This window comes from Pollicipes pollicipes, unplaced genomic scaffold, assembly GCF_011947565.3.
Source record: "Pollicipes pollicipes isolate AB1234 unplaced genomic scaffold, Ppol_2.1 Scaffold_7231;HRSCAF=8579_pilon_pilon_pilon, whole genome shotgun sequence".
NCBI lineage: Eukaryota > Metazoa > Arthropoda > Thecostraca > Pollicipedomorpha > Pollicipedidae > Pollicipes > Pollicipes pollicipes.
The window spans coordinates 42,761,698-42,778,188 of record NW_023597034.1 but is presented as its reverse complement, the minus strand read 5'-3'; the positions used below and the strand labels follow the sequence as shown (position 1 = coordinate 42,778,188).

The window sequence follows — 16,491 nt, the reverse complement described above, 5'->3', positions numbered from 1 at the left end:
ACACACAAACACACACGTATTTATATGGCATAATGACATAAAATTTACGGTGTTATGCGGCAACACGCTTCACCCCATATGCATGCAGTGCGAAGAATACAATTTCAGAAACATCTTGTTCGCGTCGCAAGGTGTTACTCGCTTTACCTGGCGTAGTTTGAAGCCTGTTTTAATTTCGTGGCATCGCATTACACTCCACTAGCTAACAAAAGCTGTCATTTTGGCGCATGTGAGACATGCTCAATTTCTGACATTGTAATACCCGGCGTTTGAAGTAATTGGTACAACAGTACAGGGCACGCAGTTCCCATACAGGTTCAGTACTTGTGGATGCTTTTGTAAGGCAAGGTAAATGAAACAATTCTTCAGAACTCATACAATTATGTTGCTACAGTTTTACTTCCATGTTAAATGTGCCAGTCGGCAAGGCAAGGGGACAAGAGCCTGGCCAGAGATTCTCGGTAACACCTAGGTTTTGCCTGCTCTCGAGCTGAAAGAACAGGGACCTGATCTATCATGGGTTCATTTTTTGTGTCTGGTGTGCTCGGCTCTGCCCCTGTGTGATCCATGCTTGCATACTAACATAACCTGTACAGCAAATGTAAGAAAGTAGGAAGAAATGGTTAAGATTCATTTGAGTATATTGTTTTTAGTATTTTCAGTATATGTAGTTAACCAGTCAATTACTGGGAACAGCATTGGTATCTTTAAGGTGCCCATGGGCCCCAGCATGCAAAAATGCATACTGCTGAGATTAGAATTTCAGTCTTGGTGCCCAAAGTGTGTGAGAATGATGTCAAATCAAAAGTGCCATTTAAGAGGACTTGCAGTTAATTTGCATACATTGGTGTGCTTTTCACTACCTACACATGCATTGTGAATAATGGTGACAGGCCTCTGCCACACCCCAGAGCTGCATTGCTGATGTGGTCATTAGCTGCTATTTCCAACTATACGAGTGCTTCATCAGCACTTGATGCTTATAATTGATTGACATGCATAATTAGTTTGATTATCAAATGCAAGGCTGTGCATTGCTGAAAAGTATCATGTTCTGATGCGTATTTAGTGTGCTTCTTTGCATTGCCTGAATATTTTGATGTACAAAGTTACAAACATCGCCCGGCAACCAATTTTTAACCTTCATGATAATGTGGTAATGATTGGCTGAGAGATGGTTACAGACTGGTTGACAGTGATATATTATCAAGAGTGATACATTACTGCAGTGTTTCAAAGCTTAACCAGTAGGGTGTGCAAGATATAAACATGAATTCAGAATTCATGCTACCAGAATCCTTCCTAGCCCTCAGTGGCCTTGAATCCACTTTGTTTGTGTGAATCTGATGCACCTTGACCCTGAGCCCAGACATCTGACATGCCCAGTCCATTTGTCAAGCCTGAGGTGCTTAGATACTGGGTTGACAGCCACCCAGTTCAATGCTGATCCTGCCACCCAAGTGGCTGCATATTGGAACCCTGCATTACTGACATTCATGTTATTGCTGTTCCATCTCTTTTGTCATTTTTCACACGTGTATTCACTTTCAATCATGCCCTGCTGTGAGTAAATTTTCAATTTTTCTGGAGTCAACATGGCTCAGTCAGAATTAAGCCCAAATTTGTTTTGGCTTGATTCAGTGTTAAAGTGGCCTGTTATCAGAATTTTTAGATGGTGTCTGATCTTTGATACTGTAGGCTTGAGCCTAAGGCTGAGTGTACTGTCTGTTTCATTGATCTTGTCTAAATCTCAGCCAGACTCATCTTTGGGATGAGTCTGCTCTTTGGTGCCTGAGTTTTGACACATTGGGGTCATAAACAGATAGCTCAGTCTGCATGCTGTTGGCCATTATCAACTTTTTTGACAACCAATTTTCCAGGTATTCACAGTGCCCTGACTGCGGAATCGCGCTAGAATGGCTGGGATTGATTTGGAGTTGTGCCTGCAAACAGGGCAGAGGCTGGCCCGCGAAGCTGGAGTGGTAAGAAAGAAACTTTTACATTTATCTCTAGCTATTTGCTGATCTTGCTGCCTATTGCTGTGTCATTGTGGTTGCAAAATTTGTCTAATTTATTAAAATATTATCATGGCATACTAAATGGCTGCCATTCATGCATATGTTATAACTACTGGGCTTTTTGAAGGTCATCAAAGGTTGTTTGATCTGTTAGCGGTGTTGATTCGGGATCCAACTTCGTCTTCTCTCACTGGCCTCCTTTCTGAACCTGGACCACTCAGATGATCAAAGATGCATTCAAGAAGAAGAAAAATGTCATGCTGAAATCGTCACCGGTGGACCTTGTGACCGAAACCGACCAGGCTGTAGAAAAGTTTATATTCTCGGAGCTGCGGAAGACGTTCAGTGACCACAGGTACGTTTACTTCGAATAATCCTTATAGGGGTGTCGAGCATGGCGCTGGGCACACCGGAGGCCGATGCCCGTCCCCGTGTTGTTTGTTTCCGTGGTGGTCCCACGCAGCGCGGTGCCCCGGCCGGGCCTGCTGGCCGGCGCCGCCGTGTGACGCGCCGGCTACGCCCCGCCGCAGGTTCATCGGCGAAGAATCGGTGGCGGCTGGAGAGAAGGTGGAGCTCACCGACGCCCCCACCTGGATCATAGACCCGGTAGACGGCACCATGAACTTCGTGCACAGCTTCCCGTTCGTGTGCGTCTCCATCGGTGAGACCACCGGCGGCCGGCGGCGGTGGTGGAACCATGACATGATGGCGCGCGCCGCCATCCGGATTCATGGCTGCGGAAGACGTATTATTGTGTAGTGCTATAGTCCTTCCGTATAGCTGCGGAAAACGAAGAAGACGATGACGGAATAGTAAGAGAGGAAGAGGGAGAGGGCGAGGGAGATATGCCTTGTATATGGATATGTTTATATATATATATATATATATATATATATAAGGCATGCATTTATGTATATATCTGTCCTGTCAATTAATCCATCCATCTCCACCTCATCTATCTTACATATTTCATTGGCTTGGTTTTCATAGGCCTGTAGGTAGCTGACGTGGGGTGACCTTGATTCATTATCTTCAGTGTTTGCGGCAAGTGGATGTGGCGCCGTACACTGAGAATGGCATAGTCCAGTTATGCAGCCGCGCCAAAAATACGCCATTACGAACGTGTGCCAGCAATTCACGACAGTTTGGTCTGGAAGTCTCGATGTCGCCCAAGTCATTATCGTCGGCATCCTGATCATGCCGCGCCTCCAGCTTGTAACTGCGGTCACGTTTGCAGATGTGAACTCATTGCCCGCACTGTTCCGTTTCAGGCCTGACCGTCAATAAAGAGCCGGTGGTGGGCGTCATTTACAACCCCATCTTGGACCACATGTACCATGCCCGCAAAGGTTGCGGAGCGTTCTTAAACGACGAGAGAATATCCGCCTCCGGAGAGACTGGTAATCGGAGCGCTGTATTTATCTGGCTGGTTTGGCCATACCTTGCCATGTGGCATGGCAAACGATGCGGAGGCATTGGTCGTAGGTAATGACGTACCGAGTGCGAGACAACAGCGTTGGTCCGTATGGGGCGCGGCTGTGGGCTGTCCCTTGTACGGGTCAGGCTGTGGCCGCCCCCACGGGTGACCCCGTTCGAGGGTCCGTCTTTGGTGCGGTTGTGGGCTGTCCCCTTGTACGGGTCAGGCTGTGGCCGCCCCAGCAGGTGACCCCCATTCGAGGGTCCGTCTTTGGTGCGGTTGTGGGCTGTCCCCTTGTACGGGTCAGGCTGTGGCCGCCCCCACGGGTGACCCCGTTCGAGGGTCCGTCTTTGGTGCGGCTGTGGGCCGTCCCCTTGTACGGGTCAGGCTGTGGCCGCCCCCACGGGTGACCCCATTCGAGGGTCCGTCTTTGGTGCGGCTGTGAGCCGTCCCCTTGTACAGGTCTAGCTGCGGCCGCCCCGGCAGGTGACGCCGTTCGATGGTCCGTCTGTGGCGCCACTGACACGATCCTGACGCCGCCGGCAGATCTAAGCAAGGCGCTGGTGATCGGCGAGATGGGCACCAGTCCCATCCCCGAGAAGATGGACTGTGTCTTCCACAACGCCCAAGCCCTGGTAGCCAAAGCACACGGGTAAGTGGCGTCCGTTGAGTAGACTGCGCTGGAGGTTATCGGTCACTTCACCAGTTCATAAGCGCATCCTCCTGCTTTACAAATAACCAACGCATATATATATATATATATATACATATGCATATGTTGTGTTATGTAACACTGCCTGTTGCATAGAGCCAAAATTCGTCCAGGCGCCGGTTAAACGAATCTTGGACATCTTCTGTTTGTCTGAATCTATGTTTGCACTTCATGTGTAATGCTGACAGATGCAATGCTATGATGTTCTGACGTTGATACAGCTACCTCATTTGAATGTCTTTTATGATTGTTGTCGTTCCACGCCCTGTAAGTGCCGGTCGCTGGGTCCTCTCAGGCTCCTGTTTGGCCTCAGCTGCTCCCTCCACTGGCACAACTCCCTTTGCGTCCCACCCCTTCCCTCGCATCCCTGCCTCCTCTCAGTACGCAGTTCCAATATTTCGCTGGCCCCTCCACCTCATGGGACTGGCCAGTTTCTTCTGGGCTTTTCCTCTCGGACCCCGCCTTTTCTGGGGGTGGGGGTGGAAGGGGAGGTCACTGCTCCCTCCTCTGTGGGACACCACTCCCTCCTCCTTTTGAGGACCCCACTCCTTCCTCTGGGGGCCCTGCCTCCTCCTCTGGGGACCTTGCCTCCTCCTCTGGGGATCCACCTCCTCTCCTGGAAACTCCGCTGTCTCCGCCAGAGATTCCACCTTCTCCCCTGAGAACCTTCGTCTCTCACCTCATCTCTTGGGGACCTTCGCGTCCTCCTCCGGGGACCTTGCCTCCTGAAGATACCCCACTTCCTCTGGGACCTGTCTCCTTTCCTCGGACCTCGCTACCACCTCTGAGAAGACAGTTCCCTGTGGGCAACCCACCTCCTCCTCTGGGGACCCCACCTCCTCTGGGGACCCCACCTCCTCTGGGGACCTCGTCGCGTTTCATCCTTCCGGCCCCGCATATTGGTGCACCGGTTGGTTGCGTTCCTCTTCTGACTAGAGGTGGGACACGCCGGTCCCATATCGGGCGTCGCCCCCGGCTCCAGCCCCGCCCCAGCCTCGCCGCTCGCCCGCCTGCATGGCCAGCTCAGCTCTGCTCTCTGTGTGTGGGGGGCCCCCGCCCCCGCCGTCGGCCGATGCCTCACCGGCCCGTGTGCGCGTGTGTCCGGCCCGGCTAGGTACCGGTTCCTGGGCTCGGCGGCGCTCTGCATGTGTCTGGTGGCGGAGGGGGCCAGCGAGGTCTATTACACGATGGGCGTGCACTGCTGGGACGTGGCGGCCGGCCATGTGATCTGCACCGAAGCAGGAGCCGTCGTTCTCGACACGGCAGGTACCGGCGCCTGCTGTCAGCGCCCGCCCGCCACGGGGCGGGTCGACGTGTGCACCGCGCATGGCTGTGCCGCGACACTCAGCAGCGGCTGACGCGTGCTGTCTGCACCCTCCCTCCACTGGGAATGATCCACGGTACACGGGTCAGGGTATGCGGATAAGGGTGCGCCTCTGTGTCGCAGGTGCTGGCGCGTACTCTGTGACGTCCTTCGCACTGGGCTGGCTCAGGTACAGGACGCGGATACGGCATGGGTACGGGACATCGACCACGCTGGGGTGCTCGCTAGCGGGACAGGTGTGCTCTTTCGGCGGGGCGATCTTGGCTGGACTAACGCTCCTGAAGCACATGTACTCCGGCAGAGCGGGTCCAGACGCTCAGCGGCTGCGATGACTCATCTTGGGACACTGGTCCCGCCATCCGGGACATAACCCCTTCTCTCAATACCCCCCCCCCCCCCCCCCCTCCCCCACACCGGTAGTGCAGCCGCGCATTCAGTCGGTACTCCACCGCAATAAGAACCGTGCCCATTCTCTCGGGCTCCACCCCTATGGTCATGCCACGCTTCAATAGGGATCCAGTCCGTCCTGCCTGTACGCTACATCGCTCAGCACCCCGCTGGGTCATTGAAGACTCTACCGATGTTTCCGGCACCTCACACCACTTTTCCGTACCTCCGCGCAGATTATCAGATGTTTATGAACATCTACCATCCTTTCGATCATCTCGCTTGACGTCATGGTTTCGACGCCGTCCGGTACCGTGCGTAGATAGTCCTCCCCGTCCTCCTCCTCCTGCCGCTGGTCCGACACGCTTCAGTTTCCTGTGCCCGCGGTCTGATGGTGCGGACCGCCGCTCCACGGCTCTTCACTAGCCTGTTGACTGTGCGTCGGACGCGGCTAGGCTCCGGCTTCCGGTTTGGGCGGCGCTCTACGCGTCGGCGAGGGCGCCAGCCGGCGAGCTGTGCCATGCGATGGACGTGAACTGCTGCGACGTGGCTGCAGAGCACGCCATCTGCACCGAGACAGACACTCTGTCGTCCTGGACACGCCGGGTCGCGGCACCGGCTGACCGCTGGCTCCCGAACAGGGCCGCTGGCACGTACGGGGAGTCATCGGCGTGGTTAATGCGGTCCGATCCTCACGTGGGAGGGCATCACCGCGTCTGACACTCCTGGCGTATCTGTTCCCTGATACGGCTGGTGCAAACGCTGCCATGGAATAGCAGGCACTTTGCGTGCACACAGCGACCATTCCACTCACAAAATAACGGGCCAACGTAATAGGTAGGGCATGCACTCTCAGTCGAAACGTCGGTGGGAGGTGTGTCGTTCTGTAAGTGACAGAAGTTGTTTATGCCGGGCTCAAGGACGCTGTCGGCTGATGTCGTTTTGCGTCGCAAATGAAAGGCTTTGTCCGCATCTCCGCCAGCGTGTTTGATCTCACCCTGGCGAAGCCAGTGACGCGGAAGCGGCAACATGATTAGGTCGGCGTTGGCAACTTTCCCAGATCTATTCAGACTCTCTGATCGCTCCCTAAACTGCCGCTTACAGCTGCTCCACTCAACTGGTCTGCCGACATCTGCACTCGCCGACGCTCTGCGCCGGGCCCGGGGCCGCGCTCTCCACCCTCCACTGTCGCTGTATCCGGGCGTCTGTCGTGGACCGGCTGTCGGTCTGTTTCTCTTTTGCCGTAGCCCGGCAGCCGCCGACCGAGCGTGGCTGGCTGGTGACTGTTGAGAGGCCGGCCTCTGTCGCCGCTGGCGGAGCTCCGGCTCGCGCCTGGACGGCCGGCGGTGGTGGAACTCGTCAGCTGTGACGCTCCGGTCGCCGGCGACCCCTGACCGTTAGTTCACAGAAGCTGATCCCCGCCAGCCGTGTTTGGGCGCGTGCTCGGCGAAGAATGCGGGTCGCGTCTGGTCCAAGTTAGTGTTGGGCGGCGGAGCGGTGTTGACCGCCGGCGGCTTCTGCGAACTTAAGCCCAAGCGTCACGGCGTTTCTGCTCGGACTGCTTCCTTCCCCTTCCTCCACTGACCTCTCCTGGCTTGTCAATATGCTGACCACTGCTGTTGTCTCCGCCCACTCAGTCAAGCTTGCTAACCGAATTTATGGACACCGACAGCTTGCCTTCAGCCACCCTCACCGCGGTTCGGCTCGCCTCGCTTCGCATCGCATCGGGTTCCATCGCATCGCATCGTCTCGCCCCGGTCTCCGCGCCCCGCTCTTGTCCCCTCCCCACACCCCACCCCACCTGGCCTCGCCCCGCCTCCAGGGACAGCCTCACGCCGTCGGTGGCACCCTCCGCTCGACTCGGCGCTGCCCGACGATGTTTGTGTATGTGTGTGTGTGTTGAGTCCGCTCGTGGGCCGGTAGGTTCCGCTCGTGCGGTTCGTGTGCGCTCGACATGTGCCTGGTTGCGTCGGGCGCGGCCGACTGCTACCACGAGGCCGGCATCCACGTGTGGGACATTGCGGCGGGGGCGCTGCTGCTGACTGAGGCGGGCGCCGTCGTCATGGACACGGCCGGTACGTGGCGTCGGCACGCGGCCGGCCCGGAGCGGGGCCGTCCGGAAGGCCGCCACTCTCCTGCGGCGCTGCACGCTCCCAAGTCTGCACATCCGGGTCCGGCTCAGCGGCCTGCTCTGTGCAGTCGATCTCTACGTCCTCTCGTAATGTGCACGTCCGTTCGGTATGGTTGCATCCGATGGTCACGTCCCTTTCCGGCATGCTATCATCGTGTCTCTCTTCCGCTTGTAACTGAGGTCCTGCGGAAACCGGTATGATCGACTCAGTGCGACGTCTCTTGAAGTATACATGCACGATTCCTTAATAACTTATCGGTGAGGATGCGTGCTCCATGCAGCCATGGCTTCCTTGTAGCCTTGCTCATGCAGTATTCACCATAACAGATCTTCGACTGTGGAGCACCGTGCCTGGCAAAATAACACCCCATCCGTTTTCGGTTTTGGAGATCCGCACCGTTTGGCTGACTATGCAGCACCCTGCAAAGACGAGCCTCCCGTCCTGGGTTGACCAGTTCCGCCCCAACACCCCTCAGTTGCACTCCCTAGTAGCATCCCATTTGGTACAGTAAAAGTATTTTACAGGCGACACACATGTGTGGACGCGACACGCTCTGTAGACGCGACGCGTTTGGGCCCGGCTCGCAGTTCCTAGCGGTCACAGCCCTCCCGTTTGTTGGCAACGTGTTCACAAGTCTGTTCCGATATGACGTCCTCATGGACGCTCCATTCGGTCGTGCAGTCCTCTGAAGACAGGCTTACCTAACTTTGCTATGCCACCATTATACGTCCGCTGTCGAATAGTAAAGCAAAAGCGGCGTTAATGCTATCCTTTTTGATCGGTAAGTCACGAGTCGTAGGACAAATGATTTGTTCCCAAAAATGTACTCTTTCCTTTAACTGCTTGCGTAAATGGTACTGGATTTCGTCCAGATTCGAAATGCGGTCTCATACCTTAACTTCGGTTGCAAAGAAGTCAGCATTATTGTGGCTTCGTCGTTGCTCAAGATGTCTATTGCTGTGGTGGTAATTGCTAACGTCGGAAGGTAGACAGTTCTCAATGCTAGTCGAAGAAACCGGGTGCTTAATGAAGGCGATTATCTTGCACTGCAGTTCGAACGACTTCACTTCATCATTAATTTTTGGGCGAATTTCGTGTGCGACGTTCCAAAGGATCGGTATAGTTTGGAAGCTTTGCGTCTTAGTAATTCCAAAGGAGGAAAAACATATTTTCACTTAAGAGGCAACAAGTGAGCTATTTGTGTTTTGCATTTTGGATCTGAGCAGCACTGTAGCAGCTAACTTTGCAGAAAATACGCGGTTGTAGTATCGCACATATCGGAACTTTACTTCGCGCTGATGAGGCCATTTTCACAATCATTTGGCTTTTGTCCACCTTGAGCCACATATTTCTGGAGCCCGCTCAATGTGTTTCTTCGGGGGGGGGGGGGGAATCCGTACAATCCCTTCGAAATTACATCATTTTCTGCCGTTCTCTGTTCCTTGCAAATCCCTGTCACGCGGTGCATTGTCCGTGCAATACATACACATTTTTCACTTTATACACACGCACGCACGCACGCACGCGCACACGCGCACACGCGCACGCGCGCACGCGCGCACGCGCGCACGCACACGCACACGCACACGCACACGCACACGCACACACACACACACACACACGCACACGCACACGCACACGCACACGCACACGCACACACACACACACACACACACACACACACACACACACACACACACACACACACACACACACACACACACACACACACACACACACACACACACACACACGACACACACATACACACATACACACATACACACATACACACCCACACATACACATACACCCACACATACACATACATATATATATATATATATATATATATATATATATACGCATGTGTATGATAGAGCTATATAAGTGATCGGGCTGACCTGAGACAGTGGGCCACGAACCTTCGGCACTTGGAATTTTTGGTTGGAAATATCAATATCAAGGATTTTAGGAATGTCGTTGGCATATTAAGATGTCAGCTCTTGGGCAAGTTAAAAATATTTTTTCGTGGAAGTCGTTACACAAAATAAGTCACATATGTTACAGGGGCAAAACGTCCCAGGGTGTTTTCCACTGCCTGTCTCTCGGGGATATTTTCCCACGAGAACTTTTATATAAACAAAATCTATCAAACCATTATGCCATACGTTGTTTCCATGTTACGTAATCGTAAATTATCTAGTTCTCAGATATTTTGGCAACTAACTGCCACGCTTTGATAATAACAGATGTGTTCATAGGGTAGGTGGCTCCCAGCTTTGATTTAAGTAGCAGCAGTTAGTGAGAAAGCCTTCCTTGTCAGCAGCTTATCGTCCCTGTCACCGAAGTGCATGGCCGAACCTTTTCTAACTTTCATTGGACGTGGCCACTCTAGATAAGAACTGATACATCAATTTCAGTGAAACTAGACCAACGAAATGTCGCAAATAGCAGTGATAATCGGCCTGAGGACACTCAATGTTGGTAGAAGCACGTTCGAGCCTGGTGATAAGGCAAGACCATATCTTGTCAGGTGAATGCAAGCTATTGGTGTGCAGTCAGGCAAAATGTGAAATTGCTGGACTTCAGAAAGAATGCGAACAAATTGTGCGGGCTTTAAGCAAATTTGGGACGTTGAAATATGGCTCCAATGATGGTGCAACTTGATATACGTCACGCTCCTACTTTTTTGATTATTGCGATGAAAAATGTAATGCGTACGTTAACGTCCGTTGGGTATGAGCACTAAGTCTATACCGTGCGATGCATTCACCGGTGGTGACGGCAAGCACGCGAGCAGTAACTGTAGTTGAACTGATTACGAGCGAAAAAAGAAAGACGAAAATGAATAGCGCCAACAGATATACGTTTTTCGATCGCAGTGCTGCACATCGATAAAGTACATCGTTCCTGGCCTGCATGCCACCGCAGTCACCCGTCCTCTCCCCTCTCCCCCGTCCTTATCTCCGAGACTGGATCTGCTAGTGCTCCCTTCTCCTTCCATATCTCCGACCATGGTTCCCTCCTCCTTCCATATCTCCGAGACCGAGATCTCCCGGGACCCAGCCGCCTTGAGACATCGCCTACACTGGGGGGAGGCACGACTACACTGGGGGGAGGAGTGCAGCTAACGGCCCGTGACGCCTCGACCCAGGGAGCGTGCCTTAAAGCTAGGCCGAAGTGGCATCTGCTGCAGGGTCGAGTTACACAAGTTGGCCCTGCCGCGTATGTACAAGCTGGGGCATGAAAGCGTTTGCCTCCGACCAGCTAACTCCTGGGTGTTTACGTCGACATGCTGCCGTTTAGTTGCCGAAATTGTTGGAAACTTGCCGGAAGTAATTGCAGGCTTTCCAATCGGCCCACGTTAAGTTAAATCTGGAGCGGAATGGCCGACTGCTTTCATGCTACGTTGAAAACATACAGGTGTGGCGTCACATTGGGTGCCGGCCGGCGGCGTGGCGCCGAGGGCCAGCGCGCTGTGGCTTCACTGAACCACGTTCGTTCTTCGCGCGGTGCGTAGATCTTAGAATGCTTGCGATCAAGCTGGGCCGGCGTGAGAAAATACGTGAAGCACAAGAGAAACAATACCAGGCAAACCAACTTGGCTATCTCACGTAGGTTACATGCTCTCTGTTCTGAGCAACCGGTTAATAATGGGAGTGATGGGTGTGAGCGCATTAACTCCCATAGAGCTTTGCTTTATCCAACATGCAGGTATGACGGCATTACTCTGAGCGGGGTCCGCGCTATCCTTCCCAATATAGAATTTAGCTGGCAGCGTATGACTCGAAGTTGGCCCTCTCTTCACCCTGTTCAATGCTAAACACAAATGGGAGCGTAATTTAAGAGAGATCCAACCGACATTATTCCAATTTTGGGAGAATCTGAGTGTCTCAGCACGGCTCGCCCGGCTGTCACGCCGCGGTTGTTGCGAGCCCCGATCTCGGCCGCATCGAACGCCGCGCCAGCCGGCTGCCCGAGGCCAGATGGAGAGCGTCAGGCGACGCCAGCATGTTCCGGGCGCCGCCGGCCTGTCGCCGCCAGCACCATCCGCCGCACGATCGTGTTCCGGTGACAGCTGCACGTGTTTGCGTCCGTGTTCTGTGTTCCTGATGCCAGGAGCGGAGCGGTGAGCCGGCTGGCCGGGGCGCCATCCAGACAGCGCGGCGCCGGCGGCGGCAGTGCACACTCGGACTGGGAGCGCAGAGCACGTGTGGAGAGACGCACGGGGAGGCGCACAACATTGGCGACATTGGCGGGCATGGGCACGCATACACATACACAACACCGCGTATGAAGACGCGGCGACAGACACAGGGAGACGCAGCGACAGACACAGGGAGACGCGGCGACAGGCACAGGGAGACGCAGCGACAGACAGGGAGACGCGGCGACAGGCACAGGGAGACGCAGCGACAGACACGGGGAGACGCGGCGACAGGCACAGGGAGACGCGGCGACAGACACAGGGAGACGCGGCGACAGGCACAGGGAGACGCGGCGACAGGCACAGGGAGACGCGGCGACAGACACAGGGAGACGCAGCGACAGACACAGGGAGACGCGGCGACAGGCACAGGGAGACGCGGCGACAAACACAGGGAGACGCGGCGACAGGTACAGGGAGACGCGGCGACAGACACAGGGAGACGCGGCGACAGACACAGGGAGACGCGGCGACAGGCACAGGGAGACGCGGCGACAAACACAGGGAGACGCGGCGACAGGCACAGGGAGACGCGGCGACAGACACAGGGAGACGCGGCGACAGACACAGGGAGACGCGGCGACAGGCACAGGGAGACGCGGCGACAGACACAGGGAGACGCGGCGACAGACACAGGGAGACGCGGCGACGCACGTAGGGAGTCGCAAATGGCGACACAGAGAGACGCACGCTGCATCCCGGGGACTGGCGGACGGGCTCGGTGCACCGATCAGCGCGATGTGGCGCCGCCGGCGCTCTGGGACTAATGCAGCGGCGCCGGCCGGCTGGCCACCCGCCGCCCGCCGGCAGTAAAACGACGGCCTGTCGGTGCGTGGGCATCGCGACACGCTCCGCGTATCGCAATATTTTGTGATGACTTTTGAAAATGTTTTATGATGACTTCTTGGAGAACTTTCTGGTGACATTTGACAAAGAGATCACAAATCTGGGGTGAATTTGTGCCCTAGATTTCCTCACGCATAACTTGCTTAATACAAATAGCAGGTGATGCACTGGCCTCGTTAACGTCTTGATATTTCTTAATGGGAACATTTTTTGAGTTCTCAGCCAGCTGCTTATGAATCCGTCGATTGTATTCTGATGTTCATGAGTTCGTTGCATATGCCCTGATATCGTAAAATTGCCGGTAATGTTCAGATATTCTTTATAGATAAGGTTGTGTTATCGTGTTCTCGTTACATCTACATGCTCATATTATGACTTGAAAACATCCTGCTATTACCTCTGGACAGAACCAACTTGTTACGTTAGAAATGAAATGGCGATTTAAAGTTCCCAGCGTCCTCCAGACGTACGTAGACATAGGCCCGTGTTCGTGTCGTGCTCCGCACGATAAAGACGCGGACGCTGGCCCGGCTTTCTACGGGTGCTTGACTCATGGCTACGGCCCGGTGTATGATAACGCCATCATTGCTGAGGCTTTTCGGTTATGTGAGGGTATTGGCTGGTGACACGGGATACAGCCCTGGCGGTTTCCACAGCTAACTGGGTCATACGAACGTGGTTTTCGGCTAACTTTCAGATGGGGCCGGTTATATGATTCGCTATCTAAAAGATGTAACGACTCATTTACGCATTTACGCTGGAAAAGAATGTGAGAGTCTGGTGCCTACTCAAATGTGAATTCCAGTGAAGCGCGTTATCATCCCTGCTGAACAGCCTGAAGCAAGCCGGGGGAGGGGGGGGGGAGGGGTAATGGAACATGTGGCATCACTACGTCCAACATAACACTGGGATCTGGTGGTGGACCCTGCGCTGTGTGTGCCGGACCGGGTCTGATCCAGCGGCGTGGTGCAGATCTGCGGGACACCAGCTGCTGATGTGTCGTTGCCTGTCTGTGCCGGCTGTTGGCTGCCTTACATTTTGGTCATGTGCTGCTGAAGCTGTCATTGATGCCCTGCACTGTAGTTGGACTTATTTGGTTTAACGTCAACTGCAAGCAGAATCGGCCATATCTGACAAACCTGCAATACACCGCTCACCTGCCGAGACGTTCGACTTCACCCTCACCAGTCGAGCGCGCGCGAACCATACCTGCTGCTGCCCACCGCTCTGATCATCCGTCGCTCCCCCCCCCCCCCCCCGTCGATCGGTGACCTGACCTCCTGCCTCGTCCGGTGTCGACAGGAGGGCCGTTCGACCTGCTGTCTCGCCGTGTGCTGTGCGCCAGCTCGCAGCCGCTGGGCGAGCAGGTGGCCTCCATGCTGCGCCAGTACCAGCCGCCTCGTGACTAGTCGGGTCCGTGACCGAGTGGAGCCGGGTCCCCTCAGGCCAGTGGCCGGCACGACACCCCCGGCACGGCGGCCGACAGCAGCGGCTCAGGCACGACCGGCTGGTGTCGGCGGAGGTGGCGCTGCGGCGCCCTGCCCGGCCGGCGTCGGCGGGACATGCGCGCCTGTCCTCCGCCGTATTTTATTAGAGGTGAGGGGCGTGTAGCGATATTCTCTTGTGTAGCACGTCGAACTAGAACAACGTAATGTGTGTGCGGAAGAGTCGTAGGGTTCTTGCTCTGCCTCCCCGCTCTGCCTGAGTCTGGCTGCTTCCATTCACGGCCAGTCCCGGATGGCAGGTATTGATGTGTTGGCGTTTTTATGACACGGTTGTTGGAGTGCTGAGACCCAGCGATGTCCAACGTCTCAAAACTCATCGCTACCGTTGACTTCACAGCTAACGTTCTTGACAGCGCCCGCGAACCTGAATGTCAGTGCATTTCTTGCGAGGCGTCGGTATCGATGTTCTGTGAAGCCTGGACTTCAGTTTCCAATTTCCATTACTTTACCATCCAATTTCCTTTACTTCTGTCACACTACACCTCTCGATTTCGTCTACAAAAACTGGGTTATGAGATTTCCGCTTTGTGGGGCTGCGCTCTTGCAAGGTTTTGAAGGCTTTTGTGATATTAATATTTCGCTGCAATCTTGGCCCCAACGAGGAACATTGTAAGCGCGCTGTGGGCGAAGGCTGTCTGCCATTCTTTTCGACTTAAAGCTCGGCACTGTGTTGCTAGTGGCACCGACTTCCAATGGTGGTGTTCTGTAAGCACTCTCTCGCGCTAGCGCCACAGCAATACCTCCGTTGAACATGCGTATAAGTAGTACAGGCCTGTAGGCTTGCCATTATTTCGCTGCATTTACACTATTACTCTTTGGGCATCCTTGCTGAGCTCTGTTGATTTTGGCGCACCATCGCGTTAAATCGGATGATGGGATGGAGAGCAAACCGAACATACTCCCTCTCTGATTGCGGAACAAACGTTCAGTAGTATTTTCAAGCGATTACATATGATGGAAACCAGTCACGCAGTCCACAGAGTAAAGGAATTATCCCATTTTCCCAGTCTGCGTTATTTTTTCTCATCTGAGAGATCGGTTCTCGTGCGCATTCCTCTTGGCTCCGGGCGCGGTGTAGTGTACCGCTTGCTGCACGCCGGTCGTCCCCTGTTGTGTGCGGCAAGCCAGTGTGTGGCGACTGTGACGACCCGGTGTAGCCGACTGACGTGCTCATGCGAGTGTGTCCGTATGTGTGTGTGTGTGTGTCTGTGTGTTGGAGGGGGGGATGGTCACTGCTGCCGGTCCAAGCCCATGCTAGTCCGCTCACGTGCCTGCCGTAGATCATGTACCGAAGTGAAATACACTGCCCGTAGTCTGTGCCCTGTGTCGAACCGGCCTGCGTGGCCGGGGTACCGCGCGTGGCCCTCGGCGAAGACGAGCATTCCCGCTGCACTGCGTGACATCGGTACTAGTGGACTTTGGCCGGATCTGTGCTTCCACCGACCCAGCACTTTTCAAAACGGCGACAGAGGGAGAAAGCGTCTCGAGGAGCGCCGCGCCTGCGCTGGGACAGCGAGAACCACCCAAGCGTGGGCAGGCCGCGCCGCGTCGCGCCCAGTGTCAGGGTCGGGCGCGGCGCGCCCGCTCGTAATGGTGCCGCTAATGAGATCGGCCGAATCGATGCGACCCGGCCGAGGCGCCGACCGAGTTCAACGTGCCGGGATCAAAGCGACGCTGCCGGTCGTCCCAACAGGCTCCGCCAAATGGCCGAGCATGGATAGAGGGCTTAAGATCACTGCTGGGTCAATAAAAGCACGGCGAGTGGCTGGAATCTACTGCTGATTCGATGTTCCCTCAAGTAAGTTAATTTCTGGGTCCCAGCTGTAGTCTGGACAGATTTTCAGAAAAAAGTGCTAAGACGGAGTCGTCTTTAAAAGGGGAGGCTTAATATGCATCGGAATAGGTTACTCTCACTTGGTAACCTAACAGTTAAGTACAGC

At 54.7% G+C, this 16,491-nt stretch overlaps 1 protein-coding gene across 3 annotated transcripts; it reads left to right on the top strand.

Annotated features, from left to right (window-relative positions):
* The first annotated feature begins 263 nt into the window (after window positions 1-263).
* Window positions 264-16,283, top strand: LOC119109514 (inositol monophosphatase 1). Of its 3 annotated transcripts, none has more exons than XM_037233153.1 (8): window positions 264-348; window positions 1,881-1,982; window positions 2,240-2,373; window positions 2,549-2,679; window positions 3,290-3,418; window positions 3,982-4,087; window positions 7,782-7,933; window positions 14,349-16,283. In XM_037233153.1, exons 2-8 carry the CDS (start codon window positions 1,917-1,919, stop codon window positions 14,453-14,455), a joined length of 825 nt encoding a protein of 274 aa, XP_037089048.1. In that variant the 5' UTR covers window positions 264-348; window positions 1,881-1,916; the 3' UTR covers window positions 14,456-16,283. The 3 variants fall into 3 exon arrangements, with proteins under 3 accessions (XP_037089048.1, XP_037089049.1, XP_037089050.1); XM_037233154.1 differs by lacking the exon at window positions 7,782-7,933 and adding an exon at window positions 5,262-5,413; XM_037233155.1 differs by lacking the exon at window positions 7,782-7,933.
* Window positions 16,284-16,491: the final 208 nt, after the last annotated feature.

Bases quoted from the DNA above. Each gene is read 5' to 3' on its own strand.
- LOC119109514 (XM_037233153.1), top strand. From the start codon at position 1,917: ATGGCTGGGATTGATTTGGAGTTGTGCCTGCAAACAGGGCAGAGGCTG. The intron at 1,983-2,239 runs GTAAGAAAGAAA...TGGACCACTCAG, and splicing joins TGGCCCGCGAAGCTGGAGTG to ATGATCAAAGATGCATTCAA. The intron at 2,680-3,289 runs GTGAGACCACCG...GTTCCGTTTCAG, and splicing joins GTTCGTGTGCGTCTCCATCG to GCCTGACCGTCAATAAAGAG.